This window comes from Oxyura jamaicensis, chromosome 20 (genome assembly GCF_011077185.1).
Source record: "Oxyura jamaicensis isolate SHBP4307 breed ruddy duck chromosome 20, BPBGC_Ojam_1.0, whole genome shotgun sequence".
Classification (NCBI taxonomy): Eukaryota; Metazoa; Chordata; class Aves; order Anseriformes; family Anatidae; genus Oxyura; species Oxyura jamaicensis.
Genome location: NC_048912.1, coordinates 9,656,750 through 9,674,575, shown reverse-complemented (window position 1 = coordinate 9,674,575; position 17,826 = coordinate 9,656,750). Strand labels below are relative to the sequence as shown.

Below are 17,826 nucleotides of genomic sequence, written 5' to 3'. Positions count from 1 at the left end.
CTTCTGTTTACAGAGATGGCAGTATTGTCATAGTCTTCTTTTAGTTATCTGGAACAAACAAACAAACAAAGCCTTTCAAGTGCATGATGGCATGCCTTAAGCAACAACATCTCTAAGATGAGCAGGTTTTTAGGTTGGCACAGTCTGAGTAAATTGGAGTGAGCTTGGATGACCTCTTCCTGTTGTTCAGAAACAACATTGTGAGCCTCACAGCATCTGATTTTTTTTTTTTTTTTTTTGGTTTGCAGGAGCACCCCAGAGAGAACATGATCATCTCTTGTCCAAAAGTAACACCTCTTCTAACAAGAACAGTAGAATTAGAAGCATGAACCTGGAATTATGGCAGCATGTTACACATGAGAGCAGTTGGGAGACAACAAATGCACAAATCTTGCTTCCCGAAGTAAGTATAGGAAAGGTACAGTGGACATGCACCTGGCTGAGTTTTCAGAAAGTCCTTGTTGAACAAGATTTTTTGGCAATTGGATGGAGAGACCCTAGCAGTGGGGCACAAGTGTCACAAGACTGTGACAATTTTTCAGCAGAGGATTTTTAGTGATCAGGATTTTCCCCTCTATTAATAATTCATTCTATTGGGATTGGGAATCCTCAGGCATTTTAGTTAGTTTTACTGAAAGTTATTTGAAGGTCTGAAGCTAACCAGTGTAATGAGTCAGGGCTTGAAATACTTGCTTATACAGAATAAAGTAAACACCCTGCCAGTATTTCACAGCATGGTGTCAAGAAACCCTTAATTTCCACGTGCTTGACAGTAAGAGGTAATTGATTTTTTTTTTTTTTTAAATAAGAAACTTCTCTAATTGTAATTTAATGTACAGTGTTGCATCCAATGATTCTGATCCAATCTTATCTACTTGAGCTATCATTTCCCGTGGTGGTGTCTGACTGTCCAAAACTGAGCTTTTTGTCAAAGCTAGGTGCATGATGGCTCCATAACCTTCCTCTCTTGAAAAGAAGCAATTAACCAACCAAACTATACACACTTTGGTTATTATGTCAACATACCCACTTCCTGCTCAGTATTAAACTCTTTTATTCCTGGACTGTGGACCAGAAATATGACTAATAACAGGCTCTGATACAGAAAATAGCAAATGAAGGCAGAGTAATAGTAATTTTTCATTTAAATCACAGACAAATTGGTTGTTTTGCAGTATGTGTCTATGGCAATTACATGTTGTTTTGCTTTGTAAAGGTGATTTACTTCCACAGTTTATTAGCATGAATGTCAGGGAAACTCTAGCATATTGGTTTTGTCTATAAACACTTCAGGCCAGGTGGAGCAGGCCGCCCTGTCTGCACTGCTGATTAGATGTGTTTGTGTTCAACACTTCTGCAAGACAGCACTTTTGCTGAGTGCCCCTGATCCTGCTGTGGCATGGCAAGTTGCTCGCAGCATCAGCGTGCTTGTGGTGGCTATCTGTGAGTGGCCTGATCTGGGGCAATCTGGGTGGAAAAAAGTGCAAGCCTTAAGACACACTGTGTATTATGAGTCATCATACTTGCCACGCTTCCACAAGTACCCTCGCAGAGCTTAAACTGAAGGTTTGTGCTCTGCCATGGAGCTGTGCCAGGCTGCCTGAAAGGCTCGCTACTCTTTTTGTTATTCCAAAATAGGATGTTGAGCTCTTCAGAAATGCTGACCTGCTGGTTTAGATTTGCAATCAAACTGCAGACTGCGTTTGCCCAGGGGATACTCAGCAGTTCAAATGTTGTGCTGCTGATGGTCAGGTTCCTATTTCTTTCAGGACTCTATGATCCCCGCTCTCTGAAGAAATTTGCCCCCCATATGCCCTTAAATACACAGAGGGGCTAAAATGGAGAAAAATCAAAGAGAAGATTGCTTTGGTATTCTAATTTCTCTACTAGAAATGTTGTCTTTTGTAGATCCACAAAATAAGATGATAAAAATTGAAACAGCAGTTGGATTAACAGAGGCTCTAGAAAAGAACAGTTGAGATTTAAGCTTCCACAAACACTAGGTAGCGTTAATCTAAGTAAATTGTAGTTTGCTTTGTGCCACTTTGTCTTAAAATTACATTGTAAATCTGTGGATCTCATTTGTTTTTCACATTTTAATTCAAACTAGCTAGACGTAACTGATGGCAGCAGAACAGAGGATGTTTAAATTCTTATTAGAAGAACACAAACAAATTACACTTTCATACATGCGAAGAACAAACTTGACTGTGTAAAAACCAGTTAATTCCAGATTTTCTGTGAATTGTCAGTGACTGATTCAAAGTATGCCTTCAGGATGAAAATGAGTGTATGTATGTGTATGTGGATAAAGGCAGACATATGTAAATATACAAACATTACATATCTCACGATGACAGGGAAGTTCCTAAAAAAGTGCTGTTTTTAACTGGAAATTACTAATAGTAGGATGTGAAAGAGCACATTTTAGCTACTTAAACACCATGAATATATACAGCTAGTGTGAGTCTGACTACATAGGTACTGACACAACGAGCAAGATGCTGGTGGATTTACAATATGAACAAAAAGACCTTTGGAAATGACATTGTTACAACATTAAGATAATCCTATAACTTCGTTAAATGATTAAAAACCAACAACATATTTTGCAATGACAGTTTCTCATTAAGATAAGGCTTGTTCAAATTCCAGCACCTTCTTCCCCCTAAGAAAAGACTTTTTTCTTTTAAACACATGCTTGCTCACTATGCAGATGTCTTAATGATCTGGTATTCACTGCTGTATAAATGTGGAAAGTATATTCTTCGTTATGTTAATTCCATATTTTCCTTTATTCAGAAAATCTGTTTGCTCAAAGTTCTCTGAAGTGATGGCTTTGAGCATGAAAAGCTTTCACTTACTGTTTAAAGAGCTCTCTTATTTTACTTATCTCTTCAGAAAAAGAAATGTTAAAAGCTGGTGTTACATGTTATTCTCTTACCAGATTCCAGTAAAACAAAAAAATGTGCAGTGTATTAGTGAAATCATTTTCTAAATAGCAATATTTGTGCATATGCCTAGGAAGATATTTGACTTTTCTAATGAGTAATTATACAGCAAATTGGGAGTAACTGTCACATTAGAAGCAAAGTATTACTTCAATATATCAGAATAATTTTTAATTAAGGCAAACTTCCACAGGGAGCATATTTAAGAAAACAAAACACAAAACATAGCTCCAGCTATCCTAGTTTTTTTTTGGTTTTTTTTTTTTTTTTTTTTTTTTTTTTTTTCTCCCTGAGCTGTCTCTGACCTGTTAGTGTCTGGAAAATTCTCTTCCCTGAACAAAATATCCTTCCTGCCAAATCTGCTATCTTCAGTATTTCACATTAATTAACGAATGGTCCCCTACATCTTTTCCTATCTCTTCCCTAAGCTTTACAGAACCCTGAAAGATGGAAACATGTGATCAGTACGTTTTGGTGGCTAAAGAAGAAATCCTGTTCATTTAGGAGTGGGCAACAGCAGGGAAGTACTCAAAGGATTCTTCACAGTACCAATTAAGTGTTTTTCTGGTCTGCAAGCCAAAATCAAGAAAAACAAAGCCTGACACTCTAGTTCTTATTCCTTAAGCAAAGCAAAAGTAAAGTGTTGAGTACAACAGTGATTACCTCTTCACATGTTGTTTTTTCAGCTAATAATTGGGCTGGCTTTGAATATTTCTTGTACATTTGGACTGTCAGTAATTTCATTATTGTTAGATTCTGGTAAGAAGCTGCACTTAGGTCAAAAACTGATATTTAAGATCCTACATATCTAAGCAATAATTAGTTCCTTTTTGATTACCCTGTCTCATTAACAGAGAGAACATTGATTTTCACTGTACTTGCATTATCATACAGAATTTAGATAGTGAATATTTCACTCTAACATTGTTATTTGGTCTTTCTTGCCTTAAAATTCTGCATGTTGTAGGTTTCAAGTTTCAAGGATATTCCTGGCTTGTCATTTAACCCTTACAAGTACAATATGTTTAAGCTAACAAAAATTAAAGATACCTAAAAATAGAGGCCAAAGCTACAGGGCAACGTTTTCAAGTATGCCATGGAGGTTTTCTTTCTGCCCCTTTGAGAGTTAGCAGAGGTTAGGACTAAGTCCCGTCAAGCCAACTGGAAGCTGTTGTTCCAGGACAACATAATATAATGATTTCTTGTTGGAGCAGGTTGGAGGCAAGATTTCCCTTCTCTCATTTATGTGATTGCCTTTGGAAATAAATATGAGCTTGCTAAGCACATCTGTCATAGTGTTTTTTTTTGTTGTTGTTTGTTTGTTTTTGTTTTTTCTTTTTAATTATTTTTTTTTTTTTGTCGGCCAGCAAAGAAGTTATTTTAATACAAAAAAGATCTTTGCACTGTGAAGTCATGGTGACATGTCAGCTCCTACTGACACTGTATAATAACCAGAGGTAGAAATCTAACCTAAACCTGTTTAAATTAACATTATATGAGATGAGGGAAGAAAATGATGAACTGAAACTCTGAGAACATCATGTTTTTCCGCTTGAATTCATTTTTAAAAAGAATATTTAGTAACTTATTTGTGCACTCTGATTCCACGCATGCATGATTCCATTTCAACAGATTTTGTAACTAATTACTACCTGCCCATAGAAATTGAGGAAAAGAAATAAAAAATAAAAAAGTCTTTTTTTTCCTCAAGAGAAAATCACTGCCCTATGAGAATTTGCTTTTCTTACCAATGTCATTCCATTTCACCTAGCTTTTGATTTAAGATTTAGGTTCTCATAGTCATTAACACTGTAACAGAATTTGTGCCATATCTGGCTTGTAATTTTCAGATACTTTTTTAAAAACTCAAGAATATATGCATTTTAGATAATAATAATATGACAGAATTATTAAATTGAATGCCAGATCACCCATAATAAGGCTAAATTATACAAATCAGTTGTGGAAACAATGTTTGCATTGTTATTACACCCACATGTCAACTGCTTGCATTTGCTCTCAGTTTCAACTTAGCTTGCTTAGTAGAAAGGAAAAGGCTGATGCTTTCTGATATTTATGTGAGGTTATCATAAGAGAACAATCATTCATTAGTAAAAGCTTTTTACAATTGAAATATGCAACTGTCACTTTGTACACAAATATACTCGTGCATTGTGAATGTTAAATTTGGAAGCAATTTTTTTTTCTGCTTTATAGAGTCTGATTTTGACCAATGGGAATTTCTTAGATTTCATACATATTTCAGTTTGGTGTTTTTTTAATTGCTTTTAACTAACTTGACTTTAAATGGTTGTTCTGGACACTGTGAAGTATATTAGTCTATATGAAGTTTTTCAGTTTACCTGTACACTTTTTTTTTTTCCACGAATAACAATAACACAACAGTATATGCACTTCTGAAACACAATTGTAGGTATATTTATAGAAATGGCAGGTTTGCATCAGTTGTATATATGGATTTTGTTGTTGTTGTTAAGGGTTTTTCCTGCGAAGTTCCCATTTGTTACACATGATATTAGACAGGGAAGTTTTGTCAAATTCTGCTCAGGAAATGGGGTGAATTATTTATCTTTCCCCTATCATTTGATTAAAACTAGCCATCAGTACAGAGGACAAGGGTAATAACTGAGAGGTTGCATTTGGTGTATAGAAAAGCAGAGGACTGAAAACACTTGCATAGCTGGCAAAGAGACACGGAAAGGCAGAGACCAAAAGAGAATCTCCTACTCAAATTTTGCTTTTAAGTACCTTCTGCAATAGGTGTCACAGAAAGCAGTGGGAAACCCCCTCAAACAAGCCTGAGAGAAGAACATTGTTTTTAGAGAATTTTAGGTGATTCTGTTTAAAAATATGTCTTGAGACAACTTCTGTATTTGCTGATGATGGACACATTGCCCTTCCTTTGCTACTCCCCTCTCCTGGAACTGAATGCTCAGGTCGTTACATGATGCAGTAGGCAGGCATTCTCCTTAGTTTTTGTGCTGCTAAAGTGAACCTGCTTTCATGGTTTTAGTGCTGAGAGTCACTTGTGTCTTTCAGAAGATACAGGCTGGGCTCATGGGTAACATTTTAAAATGACAAGCCCTTTTGCCTCTCTCCCACGATTATCTATACGGTATGCTCTGACTCCTCAGTGAAAATGCCAGGACCAATCTGGTGGTTGAAAATTATTTTCTTGAAACCTCCAGCCTTTTCCTAGTTTTTAGTTGTGAATTAAAAAACAAACAAACAAAAACCAACCAAGAAATTAATTTAAATTTACACAATCTGTTTGGACATTTAAAAGCTTCTCCAAACCTACACAAATCTCCTTTTTTGCCTCCACCCTCTCCAAACTTATACAACTTACATGGCTCATCATTGTAAATGAAATCATACATTCATTTACTTCACATATGATCTCTTATAAAATCTGGATGATTAATATCCCATCAAGCTTATTTAAGCATTAGACTTACATAACCATATACAAATGTTTTTCATTACTGGAATTGTTAGAGCTGTTTTCTCAAATGAGGGATATGAAGGTGGTTAATGGTGCCTGTGGTAGCTTTTGCAGAACACATGATCACAGTTACTGATTACACATCCTTGGCTCAGAAGCAAAAGGAAAGCTGCAGTCACAAAGTCAAGAGGAATAAAGCTCCCCACCACATTTGCAGCGAACATGGAAATACAGTAATAGAGTCTACATAAATATGATTTCTTTTAAATTTAGGAACATCTTTTATATGTTAGAGAACCATCTTTGTATATAATATGCTTGATTGAATACATGGTATATTATATAAAAATTTAACACAGTATACTTCGTTTTGACAGCAGTATGTTTGGTTGAAGTTTTTGCATGTCAAGGTTTATAAACAAACACATGAATCTATTTCCTATCCATGAGGATAAATTTACTCCATGCTTCACGTTTGGTTTTGCTTTCTAGCTTCTTTTTACGAGAAGTTTTGAATTCCAAGTCTACCTCAGTCGATTTTGTGCAGAGAAGACTGAAAAAGAAAGAATATCTTTGTTTACTGTCCACATACCACTTAAGAACTTCAAATTATGAGTCCTTGATTTAGAGCTGATTTTCAAGTACGTGCTGTACAGTTTTAAGATTACTGAAGTCAGATAGGTTCATGGCTATCAGATAATTTTCTGTGATGAAGAGGTAAGCAATAAAAGCCTGTAAGGATTGCTCTGGTGTTCTGCCCCATTTAAGAATATGTTCAGCATCGATTTGTAAGACAAGTATTTTGTGAAGAGCTGCTTTGTTCTTAAAGGCTGAAGACAGGAGCAGCATGTAGCCTTTGTGAAATAAGGTAGTTAACATTGATTCAGACAAAGTCTGTACTAATTAGCTGCAGATGCTTATATTTCACAGATGATAGTCCTTGTCTGCTTACAAGCACCAAACTTATCCATTGTCAGATCTTGTCTTCTCCCATGTTTTTTAGCTTTGCTACATGCCACCAGTAGCTGTTTGAACAGATGTTCAGACTTCAGTTTTCCATCCAGCCTTCTTTTCTCTCTCTTTTTTACCTAATACTTTCTTAGGGCTGTTAAGCCTGATGGTGATGAAAGTCTCAGCAGTTGCCGAACTGCGATGATTTGTGGAATGAACTCATTGTACGCTGGGACTCCTGTGCGCAGGCATTGCTATAGCTCTAGGTCTCCCACTGTTTGGGCAATTCTGGAACCAGATTTCCTTTATGATCTCAGATGTGATGGCATAACTAGAAGAAACAGAGATGCCTCTGTCTGCCCTTTTCATTACATAGATATTTCAGGAAAAACAAAAGTACTCTGCAATTTTTTCACTAGTTCATTTTTGATTTGGGAAGGTCAGGGTCTGCAGGGTAGGATATAAATTCACTTTATTTCACTAGGGGTAAAGGAAAAAACCAAGTTATTTCCAAAAGTAATGCTACTTCTGTATTTTTTTTTTTTCCTGAACATAGAACTGTGTGACCACTTACCTTGACAAAACTAACAGTTAGATAAAAACATTTAAGTGCTAGTTTTTAGCAGGCCCTGTCAGCTCCCTCTGTAGCCAAAGAAGAAAGTTGTTCCTGGCACAGATGTCGTGAAGCATTATACTAATTTGACTTTTCTGGGAAGTGAGCAGAAGAATCTCATCTTCTTCAGTGACCGTTGAAAAGACTCTGCCTTGCTTGTAATGTTAGCTTTTAGGAACACCCACCATCATGCAATAAGATACTACAAAAAGAGACAAGGAGTTGAATCCACTTACAGCTCAAGAAGTCCTGAGACGACCTTCACAGCTGTATGCTAATGGCAGAGGAAGGACTCTGCTTCTTAATGCTCTTATTCTCCATCACACTTGGATGCTTTTCTCTCAGCATGCACTCCAGCACATTTGTCACATACACTGACACTCATGTAAAACTTCGTTAAGGTGTAATGTGAACCCCTAATGGAATGAGTGCTAATAGGCCTTTGCTGCCTTTCCTCATCACAGGAAATAACTGTTTAGACTGATTCTCCCAGCTGCACCTTTTCACTGCTTTGATTATCAACTCACTCAGTATAATGGCCCCTTTGGGGGTAGGTTGTTTCAGTTGTACAGTTTTTGAAGGTACAGATATAGTGAAATTGCTACCCAATTGCTTGTACGAAATGGGAATGCATTGAGTAAGTTAGTTTGAATGGAAAAGCATAAAATAGCAGGTGCACAAGGGTGGAGGTCTGCAGTTGTTTTGCTTTACCTACAGTTTCTTGTACGTTTAGGAATATGTAAGTCTAAAGAAATGTTCATTCCTTGTGATGTATGTGGGTTTACCCATGCTTAAATGTTAATTCAAGTTATGTATTAGTGCAGAGCAGCCCCGAGTCCGTCATGCTTGGCATCTGGCTCTGTGGTTCAGTTGCAGCTTACCCCCAGAGTGCATCGTTACAATTATGGCAATTATATCAATAATGTGTTGAAAGTGTCATGCTGCTTATTATACTTCTTACAGTGAAAGAGGGCTGTTCTATATATTTTACTCTTCCTGGAATATTGGTGAGTTTGACTCAATAATGCAGTATAGAGCAAACCAGAAATTGCTTCAGTTAATGGTTGAAGGTGTGTATTGGCTGTGTCTTTTATTAATGGAGAAAGTTGAAATGGTAGAATCATGGATTTAAGCGTCTTCTAAGTAAACCTTGCTTCATCAGTGCCTTGTTTGTTTCTAATCACACGAGCAAGGAATATCCTCAAATAAAATAAAAATTTGTGTTTTTCATAAAGAAATTAAATAAAATGTGTTCTACGTAGTTTGTTTTAAATTTTGCAGTTAAAAAACTTGGAAATTCAGAACTGTTTACAGAAGGCAGTTAATTCTGTTGGTATGAACACTCATATCAGTGATAATAGCAAATATTAAATATACTTTCATCGTCATTCCAGAACGTACCTCTGTGTTCTCTTCTGGTGCAGCCAAAGTCATATGAATGAGTAAGAATTATGAGTAGATCTCCTTTTCTCATCAGTGTCTTCAAAAGGCTGTGAATATCACAGAAATTTATCTTAATTCTTCAAAGTCCTTGTCACGAGTTTTCCTGATAATATATATATACATTTCTGGACTTGCCTTCTGCCCCCTTGCCCAATACAGTGTTGCACAAAGACCAAATCAGTTGGGTTCCATTTTTATGGTTTTTGTTTCAGAGACATTTCTGTCCCACTAATGATATACAAACCTCTATGTCTCATGCAGGTTTAGGTCTACTGTGCACAACTTGAATCTGTGAGTGTGATAGAAATGCATCTTTTGCTCAAGCCTGCAGCGGTGCGAGTAGAAAGGCCCTGTGTTGGTACCTCACCCAGTGACTGACTCTAACGGGTGTGTGTTATGAGAGTGATGAATAAGCATAGTTGTGAACTACAATTTAAATTGCCTATGAAATATATAATGGCTATGAGGTTGCTAAGATGGTGGATGCTTATGAAAATTGGATTTGAAGCAAGCTTTCCTGGGCTTGTTATTTCTAAGAAAAAAAATCATTTTAAACAAGGAAGAAGAATAAAAATTACTTATTTTCCAAGCAGATTTAAAGAATCGAAAGCTATGTTTTTCTTTGGAGAAAATCCAATACAGCTTATTTTCATTCATCAGTGTAAAGCCTGACTTGAGCTGTGACTCTAATCTATTCCAGCCTAGCGAGAACACAATAAAACGTGCAGCTGTGACGCCGCATTGCTTTCTGTGTAGTGAGCTTAACCTGTGCAAAAGGGCTTCAGTTGTAGCCCTAGCCTAAACGAGCTGCTTTATCTTCCTTGGTCCATGACTCTATTCATTTAATATCCATTATTAATTGAAACACTTAAAAACAGGATTCCATTTTAACCTTTTAAGTTTTAACCTTTGAAAATGGGCAGAACAACATATCTGAATGTTCTTCACATTTTTTTTTTTTTTTTTTTTCCTTGAAAGCTTTATCCTTCCTCAGCCTTCCACCTAAAAGTCTGCTGAACACAGGCATTGCATTATAGCTGTGATAAAGAATCAGATCCCTGCCTATACCCAGGGTTGTTCTGAAGAGGGAATGTCAAAGAGCCCTGCTGTTGCTCAGTAGCAATGTTTACAGGGACAGTTGGAGCCAACCTTCAGATTGCCAACAGCAGCTGTAGGAGCCCTCCTGCACCCTGTAGCCCACAGAGCGTGTTCCAAATTTCTATACCTTGTTCAGAAGGGATAGTGTCGTATTAATCAGTCTGAAGGCAGCTTGTCTCTACTTTTTCAGGGTGGAGCCAGGAAAGGAACAAGCTAACAGGGAACAGTTGCATTTGCTGTACCCATGCTGGCTGTTGTAGTGTCCAGGTCATACTAGCTGAGAGGTTTCTGTCATACTGAGAGTTGTGCAGCTTAAAAATCACCGTAGTGGTTTAGGTATAGCTACCAAACCAAACAGCTAGCTGTGGTCCCAGTCTGGGCTTCAACTGCTATAAGCACTGTATTTCAGTGAAGGGGGTTTAACTCTGCCAAGGTATTTGTACCAATGGCCCAACTGATGACCTTGGTTTAGTGCAGGATTCAGTTCCTGGACTTTGTTATTTATCCATTAGGATAAATGCTTTCAATTATAAAATATTTAGACACTTTTTGATGGAAAAATTGCATGCACAGTCCTAATATTACATCAAAGGCAAGGCTAGCTATAATTTGCAGAATATGATGTATTGAGTTGGCTTAGTGAATTTCTTGTGCTCCTGAGAATTCAAGTATTTGTCTGAATATATGAGAGTTTTTTAACAAATCTCTGTGCAAATGACAGTTCAAATGGAAAATGCAGTGCTCATGGACTGACTAATTTTTGTGCACAGAAACGGAATCAATAAATCCATACAAATGGAATCTTTAAATGGAAAGGATATTATCTCTGCCATTTCCCATCCTGTTTAAGGGGAAACAGTATCTATCTCGTGAAGCCTAGCACTCTTACCAAGGAAGAAGCACTTCTGCTCATAAGCATATCATACATTATATTTACCAGTAGCTTCTCTGAAAATGTTCCCGTTTCACTGCAACTACAAACGGGCAGATAACTGGCAGGTGGAAGTGTTGCTCATGTTCAGGGCTGCTGCCCTGAGTAGCATGTGCTGCTGTGGTGTCTGTTCTGCTGTACAGACACATGATGCTGTTTTGGGGGATCACTGCTGATGCTCCATTCATTGTGTGTCCCTTAGATGAATGCGGACCTGAGCCTCAGCTCTAACCCTGTGGGTGGCTGGACACCAGTTCTTTGACTCCCTTCTCTATGAAGCGTTAAGGTCTGGCCCAAAGGAAGTGATTGCAGTAATATTTTCTGAGAGCAGTCCTGTTCTTCCATTCACTTCCACTTCACATCTGGAGTTGTAACCATTAATTTCATTCAGTACCTTTTTACTCTGGGATTCAATCCCATGGAAACTTTCGTTCCTTTCCCATCACAGATGGGATACCAATGGCTAGCATCCTGGCTCCATGCCGGGTGCTGCACCATGGGCTTCCAAAGTGTGAGTTATAGTTGGGAATTTGGAAATGTGACTCGACAAGCACACCATCCGTCTCTGCGGATGATCTGTGGGGGGAGCTGCACGTTTAGTCGCTGGGGCTGAAAGCAGTGTGAGAGATGTTTGAGAGATTTTGTGGGTTCTCTTTCCATAGTGTTTGCCAGTGGGATGGAGATGTCGGGCTTTTTTGCTCATTTCTGCATAACTCTGTGGACAGCACACAGATTGAGGAGTTTTTGACCAACGTTAAACTTTATTTCTAGTTTTGTGGCCTGTGGTTTGACATGGCATCATGAACTGAGAGAAGCAAACAGGATTCTAAGTGGTACCTTCAGATTGTTTTATTCAACAGATCTCTCTCTATATGTTTTTTATTTAAAGGCACAGCACAGCATGAATCAGTCTCATCTAAAATCACTTTTAAAATGAGAAGTAAGTAGGACATCAGGTACAATAAGAGCTAAATGCACAATAACCTGAGGCAGAATATCATGGCAAACCATGCTCTGTGGTATAAATGTACAGAACATTAATGGCAGGTAGGGCTTTTCCTAAGTAGGTACAATAATTCCACAGCAAGAAAAGTCAGTTGTGGGATTTCCTATGATGATTTATTTCAGTTCTTCTTAATATGCCACATCTGGCATTGCGAAAGACAGACAGAGTTGACAAAACAGATCGTAGTGCTGTGAAACTGTGATTTGTGAGACATCGATACAGGTTGAAAGCATTTGGCTTGAGTTTACTTGCTACTTGATGGGATTTTCTCTGCTGTCTGAAATGTGGGAGAACTTCCATTTGTGCCAGTTCTGCTATGTGCTCCTCTTAGTGGTTTCTTTATTTTTCTTTCTTTCTTTGGTCATGAAGCTACCATCACCCAGGGATTGTGCCAGACTAATGGTGTGTGAATGCAGAACTGGCAGTGGGGGGCCCTGGTCTGGATAACTGTTCCTATATTGGTAAAGGGGAGCCTCAGAAATAAAAACTTAGCAGTTCCACTGAAAAAAAAAAAAAAAAGTAAAATCAAGTCTCAAGTCAAAATGTCCTTTCTAAAAGCAAGATACTAGAAAGTTGCCAAGTAGACTTGAATGGCTTAGAGTTTTCTTAGTCTGGCACTGTGATGACAGTGATACTGCCTGTACATTGTGTTACATACAAATCACGTCAGCCATTGCTCAGTTACAATAAGCTATTTGAAGGCCACTTATGTGGTTTGTTCCTATTAGAAGCAGAGGAAAAGACTAAATTGTTGTAGCTGAAATTGCAAGCTTTACATGCCACAGACTTGCACATGAAAATGATCGCAAAGACCATGTTGCTTTCTTACTTACAATGCAGCAGTGTTCATCTCAGTTTAAAGATCTTTAAGTAAAGTCAGTGTGACCCATGACACATACTTCACAGTGCATAGAAGTCATATCTGCCATACACATGTTACTTCTTGAAGGTACCTAAATTAGCCAAATGGCTATTTCTGAAGTGTTCATGCAGCTTTAATACAAAGCTAAATTCAAACTATTTGGCATTTTAGCTATTCCTTATATTCAGCTCTGTCTTCAGACCCCTGGTCTTCAAAATTCTCAAGGGGTGAATCTTATTGGTAGCTATTTATCACAAGGAGATATCCATGATTGATTTTATTAACATACCAAATAGTGCATTGGTCAGTGCATTCCATATATATTTTTTTAACTTTAGAGGATATAATACTCCTATATCACAATAAGCAATGTAGATGCCTTCTTAAATGAGTCACTTCTATCAGTCAGCTGTTCAAATCACACTATCACTTATACAATAGTTGTTCAGTTTCACTTAGCTGACTTCTACTGAAAGAATATTTCAGTGCCAGGCAACTGCTTACTTTGATCCTTTTAAGACTTTTCTCAGTTGACTTAATAGCAAGCAGCATGAATGTCAATCTAATCCTTTATTAAAAGACAGAGACGTTGGAGTTACTGTACAGCCGTGCTGTTACCTATCAGTGGTTTGATTTGTTTCGATTAATTTGTCTTGCAAGTGAATAGCTTTTCATAGAGGTTACTAATGGACTCTTAGTAAACACTGACTTTGTTGACAGAGGCACAGAGATAAAGCAACAGGTACAAATGAAGGGTAGAGGCACAATATTATTCCATTCTCTGTAAGGTAGCATTTACTTTCAGGATTTTTTTTTCCCAGTAAGTTTTTTGATCTATTTTGCAAACTGCTTTGGATTTAATTTTGTTACAACTATTTAAATAACTTCAAATCATTTAGTTGAATCATTCTCATTTTGAAAAGTATAAATCAAGGCATTAAATATATATATATATATATTTCTTTTCATTTTTTCTTTCTTTTTTTTTTTTTTTCCCTGTGCCCTTCCTTCAAGCACAGCTTTTAAAATGAACTTGCTAGGTATCGGCATACATGTATATATTCATACACTTATTGTATGTATCCTCTCTCTATTCTCAACACAAAGCCAGATGTTCACAGCATGCACTGTCCCACACTCATGCCGTAACAGCAACACACTATTTCTTTGAAAGTCTTTCTCATCTCCAGGCTCCGGAAGGCATAAATAAGCGGATCAATTACTGAGTTGCACATTATCAAGACCAGATAGGTATTGAAATGTGAAGTGTAGCAGACACAGTATGGATTCATTGGGCAAGAAATAATGAGAATGAGGTGAAGGAAGAAAGGTGCCCAGCAAACAATGAAGACACCTAGTAATATAGTGATGGTGACAGCTCCTTTCATGCAAGTACGCTGGTAGGGCACCCCGTCCACAGGGAGGGCAGCGATCCGCTTAACATGCAGGCGTGCAAACAAGAACATGTGAACATAAAGGGAGGCCATGAGAAAGAGCATGGTAAAGAACATTGTGATGAGACAGACAATGACAGTTTTGCTTTCTGAGTAGGCAATGAATATGATGCCGCAGACGATGCAAGCGATCCAAATGACCACAATCAGGGTTAAAGCTTTCTTCACTGTCATGATACTGTGGTAACGGAGAGCATAGAAAATAGTTATGTACCTGTCAATGGCTATAACCAAGAGGTTGCAAATTGAGGCTACCAAAGAAATACATATCATCGAGTCAAACACATTGTCCATATGCTGAATAAAGTGGTCATCAATGATCAAATAGCCGTTGCTCAGGATTGCAATCATGATGGTCTCCAAGGCATTTGACATGCTCACTAACATATCTGCCACAGCCAAGCTACACAGGAAGAAATACATGGGAGAATGTAGGTTTCCATTCTTCAGCACTGCAAGAATGACAAGGATGTTTTCCAGCAGGCTGATGATCCCTAAAGTCAAGAAGACCTCAGCTTTTATGAAGACCTGCTCACAAAATCCATCGCCGCTTCTGTTGTTGAGAATTGAGTCATTGAAGTCTTCGGTGACATTAAGCAGCACAGGCTGAAATGAAAAGGCAAAGTGTGTGGTATTCATTGTCAGCAAAGGACTTGAATTCACAAGGGATTACAGACCTGACAGAGCAAAGGTTGCAAAAAAGGAGGAAAAGAAAAAAAGAAGAAAAAAAAGCTTTCCAAGTTGTTGTTGTGCACATGGGATGGAATCAAGCAGGAGTTTTTGTTAATCGATTTTGCAAATAGAAACATAAAAAAAAATAATAAAATCTTCATTTACAGTGAGTTTTGTGTCAGTCACAGGCTGCTCTTCTGCCTTAGAAGAAAGTGAGCTTCAAATCAGGCATCAGACAGTTTTCTATGAAGGAAAAAATCATCAGTAGCATGTTGCTGGTTCTAATTCTGGTGATTAAAAGATTAAAAGCAGGCAGTTTCCTCATCTGCTGCTGTCAGCTGGCTGGGGCCAGTGTGGGTTCATGTGTTGCAGCTTGTGATGCATCTCTTGCTATTTCAAAGGCAAGAAAAGTAAAAAAAATAATAAAAATAATAAAAAAAAAGAACCAAGGGGTTTATACATGCATGAAATAAAAAACAACTCCTACTACATCCTCCTTGCAGAGCAGTGGCCATTAGAGAGCAAGCACCTTTCTGAGTGACAGCTGCAACCACCAGGTACAGCATCCCCTCGCTGGATATACCAGCGGATCTGAAACTGTCTGGCGCCCTCTGCAGATAACAAATATGATAGATTTGCCCTAAAATTCATCTGGGGGAGAAAAAGAAAAAAAGAAAAAAAAAAGAAAAAAAAGTGAGGGTGCTCAGAGGTGTGTAGGGTGCCCATGCACTATATTGCTCCACACTCCTGCCCAGAGCCAGAGCTCTGGCTGACGTACTCTGAAAGCTAGATAGTGGTGGTTTTACCAGAGATAAGCTCTCAGGGATTTCATTTCTTGCTCAAAAACGTTTTGGGTTTGGGCTTTGTTTGTTTATTTTGGTTCCCAAATTCCTTGCTCACAAGTGAAGCAAAGTGCAGGTGCACGTCTCCTCTGCATTGTGCCTCCTCGCTGGCATGGCTCTCCAGCTCTGCTGAAGGATCTCAGTCAGCCTAAGGCTTAACCAACTCTTCCTAGTTAATATATATATTTTTTCCTCTCCCCTGCCTCAGAAGTAGACTATATTGTATATGCAGTGAAGGGTTACCCCAGGTGTCCAGACCCTCAGCTGGCTCTTTAACACATTACATGGAAGTGCATTTGTAGATGAGTACACTTTCAAAAAAAGCTCTGCTAACACTTGCTTCAAGGACAGGGTTCTTCAAGTCCAATTGCCTCAGTTGTCCTTTTCTTTCATTATATTTATTTATTAACTTTTTCCAATTATTATTATTATTATTGTTTTAATATTATTTTTCAGTTCGTGAGAATGGAAATTTAATGTTGATCTGTTTTCCTAGGAAGCATGTCCAATGACCTGCAGTAATTTTTACTTCTAACCTAATTGGGCTTGAACTTTTTTATCATCCCTTAAGCTAATGATGATCCCCAGCTAGTCATCTATTGGAGATCTGAAATAAATTTGCATGTGCCCTTGCCTTTCTTTACTCTTTGAAAAATAAACCTTCCTCCCAGTAGCTGCTTTTTCTCATGGGAGGCCACCACACATGGAATTGTACTGATTTTAAGCCTGTGTGGGTCCAGTTACCATGTATTGAGCGGATAGCACAAGGTGGATTTTCCTTGCACATTATTCAATCACACTATAGCTGTGTAGTGAATTTTTTATTTGATTTTTTTGAAAGTACTAACCGATGTCTGTGTACTTCATGACTGGTGTTTTCACAGGAGTTCTTTAGAATCAAAGCAATGCTGTGTCACGTGTACTGATATTTGGAGTTTCTATCACAGGTTTGTTAGCTCAGAAAGTGAAAAATCTTTTTCATTTTCATTTTGAGCCCACAGTTTCATTAACATGCACCAGTAATTCAACCTCAAATTCAGACTTCAGATGATACCTGTGCAAGGGCGGCATCCATTGCAGAAGTTTTAATAAGTAAAGTAAGCTGGGGACTTGCCCAACAATTTGTCCAGTTAACATTTTAAAGAACTTAATTGGTCTTTCAAAGTCTCTCCCTAAATTCACACTGATGTGTTTCAAAGCAGATAAATTAAAACAACAAAATATCTCTGCCATTCCTCTAATCCCATGATAGGGAAAATATATTGCCCCCTCTAGAGTGTAGCAGTTATGGATTTATGCCTAGAGCAGCTGTCTTTATTTTGTGCAGCGAACCTCAGTTGTTTCTTGCCAGCTCTCTCGAGCTGCTGGAGTGTGCTGAAGATAGTGATCTCTGGATATAGTGATTGTCACTGCCCTAATAAACTTTGTCTTTCCAACAGAGGAGGAGCCCAGCTTTGCAAGGCTGGACAGGATATTCCCTCCTTGTAAGCTCTTCCTTGTGCATTGTCATGTGAAGTGGCAGGTGGAGGTTGTTTTC

General features: G+C 38.0%; 2 protein-coding genes across 2 annotated transcripts in view; one reads left to right on the top strand and one right to left on the bottom strand.

Moving 5' to 3' along the window:
* LOC118176630 (delphilin-like) overlaps window positions 1-17,826 on the top strand; it is an 87,285-nt gene that overhangs the window by 13,871 nt on the left and 55,588 nt on the right. The window contains exon 2 of the mRNA XM_035343722.1: window positions 260-403. Coding sequence (XP_035199613.1) covers window positions 326-403 — 78 coding nt within the window. The 5' untranslated portion in view covers window positions 260-325. The remainder of the gene's footprint in view (window positions 1-259; window positions 404-17,826) is intronic.
* Window positions 13,645-15,900, bottom strand: MC3R (melanocortin 3 receptor). Its single transcript, XM_035343731.1, has one exon. It carries the CDS (start codon window positions 15,412-15,414, stop codon window positions 14,437-14,439), a length of 978 nt encoding a protein of 325 aa, XP_035199622.1. The 5' UTR covers window positions 15,415-15,900; the 3' UTR covers window positions 13,645-14,436.

Coding starts and splice junctions, on each gene's coding strand:
- MC3R (XM_035343731.1), bottom strand. CDS start 15,414: ATGAATACCACACACTTTGCCTTTTCATTTCAGCCTGTGCTGCTTAAT.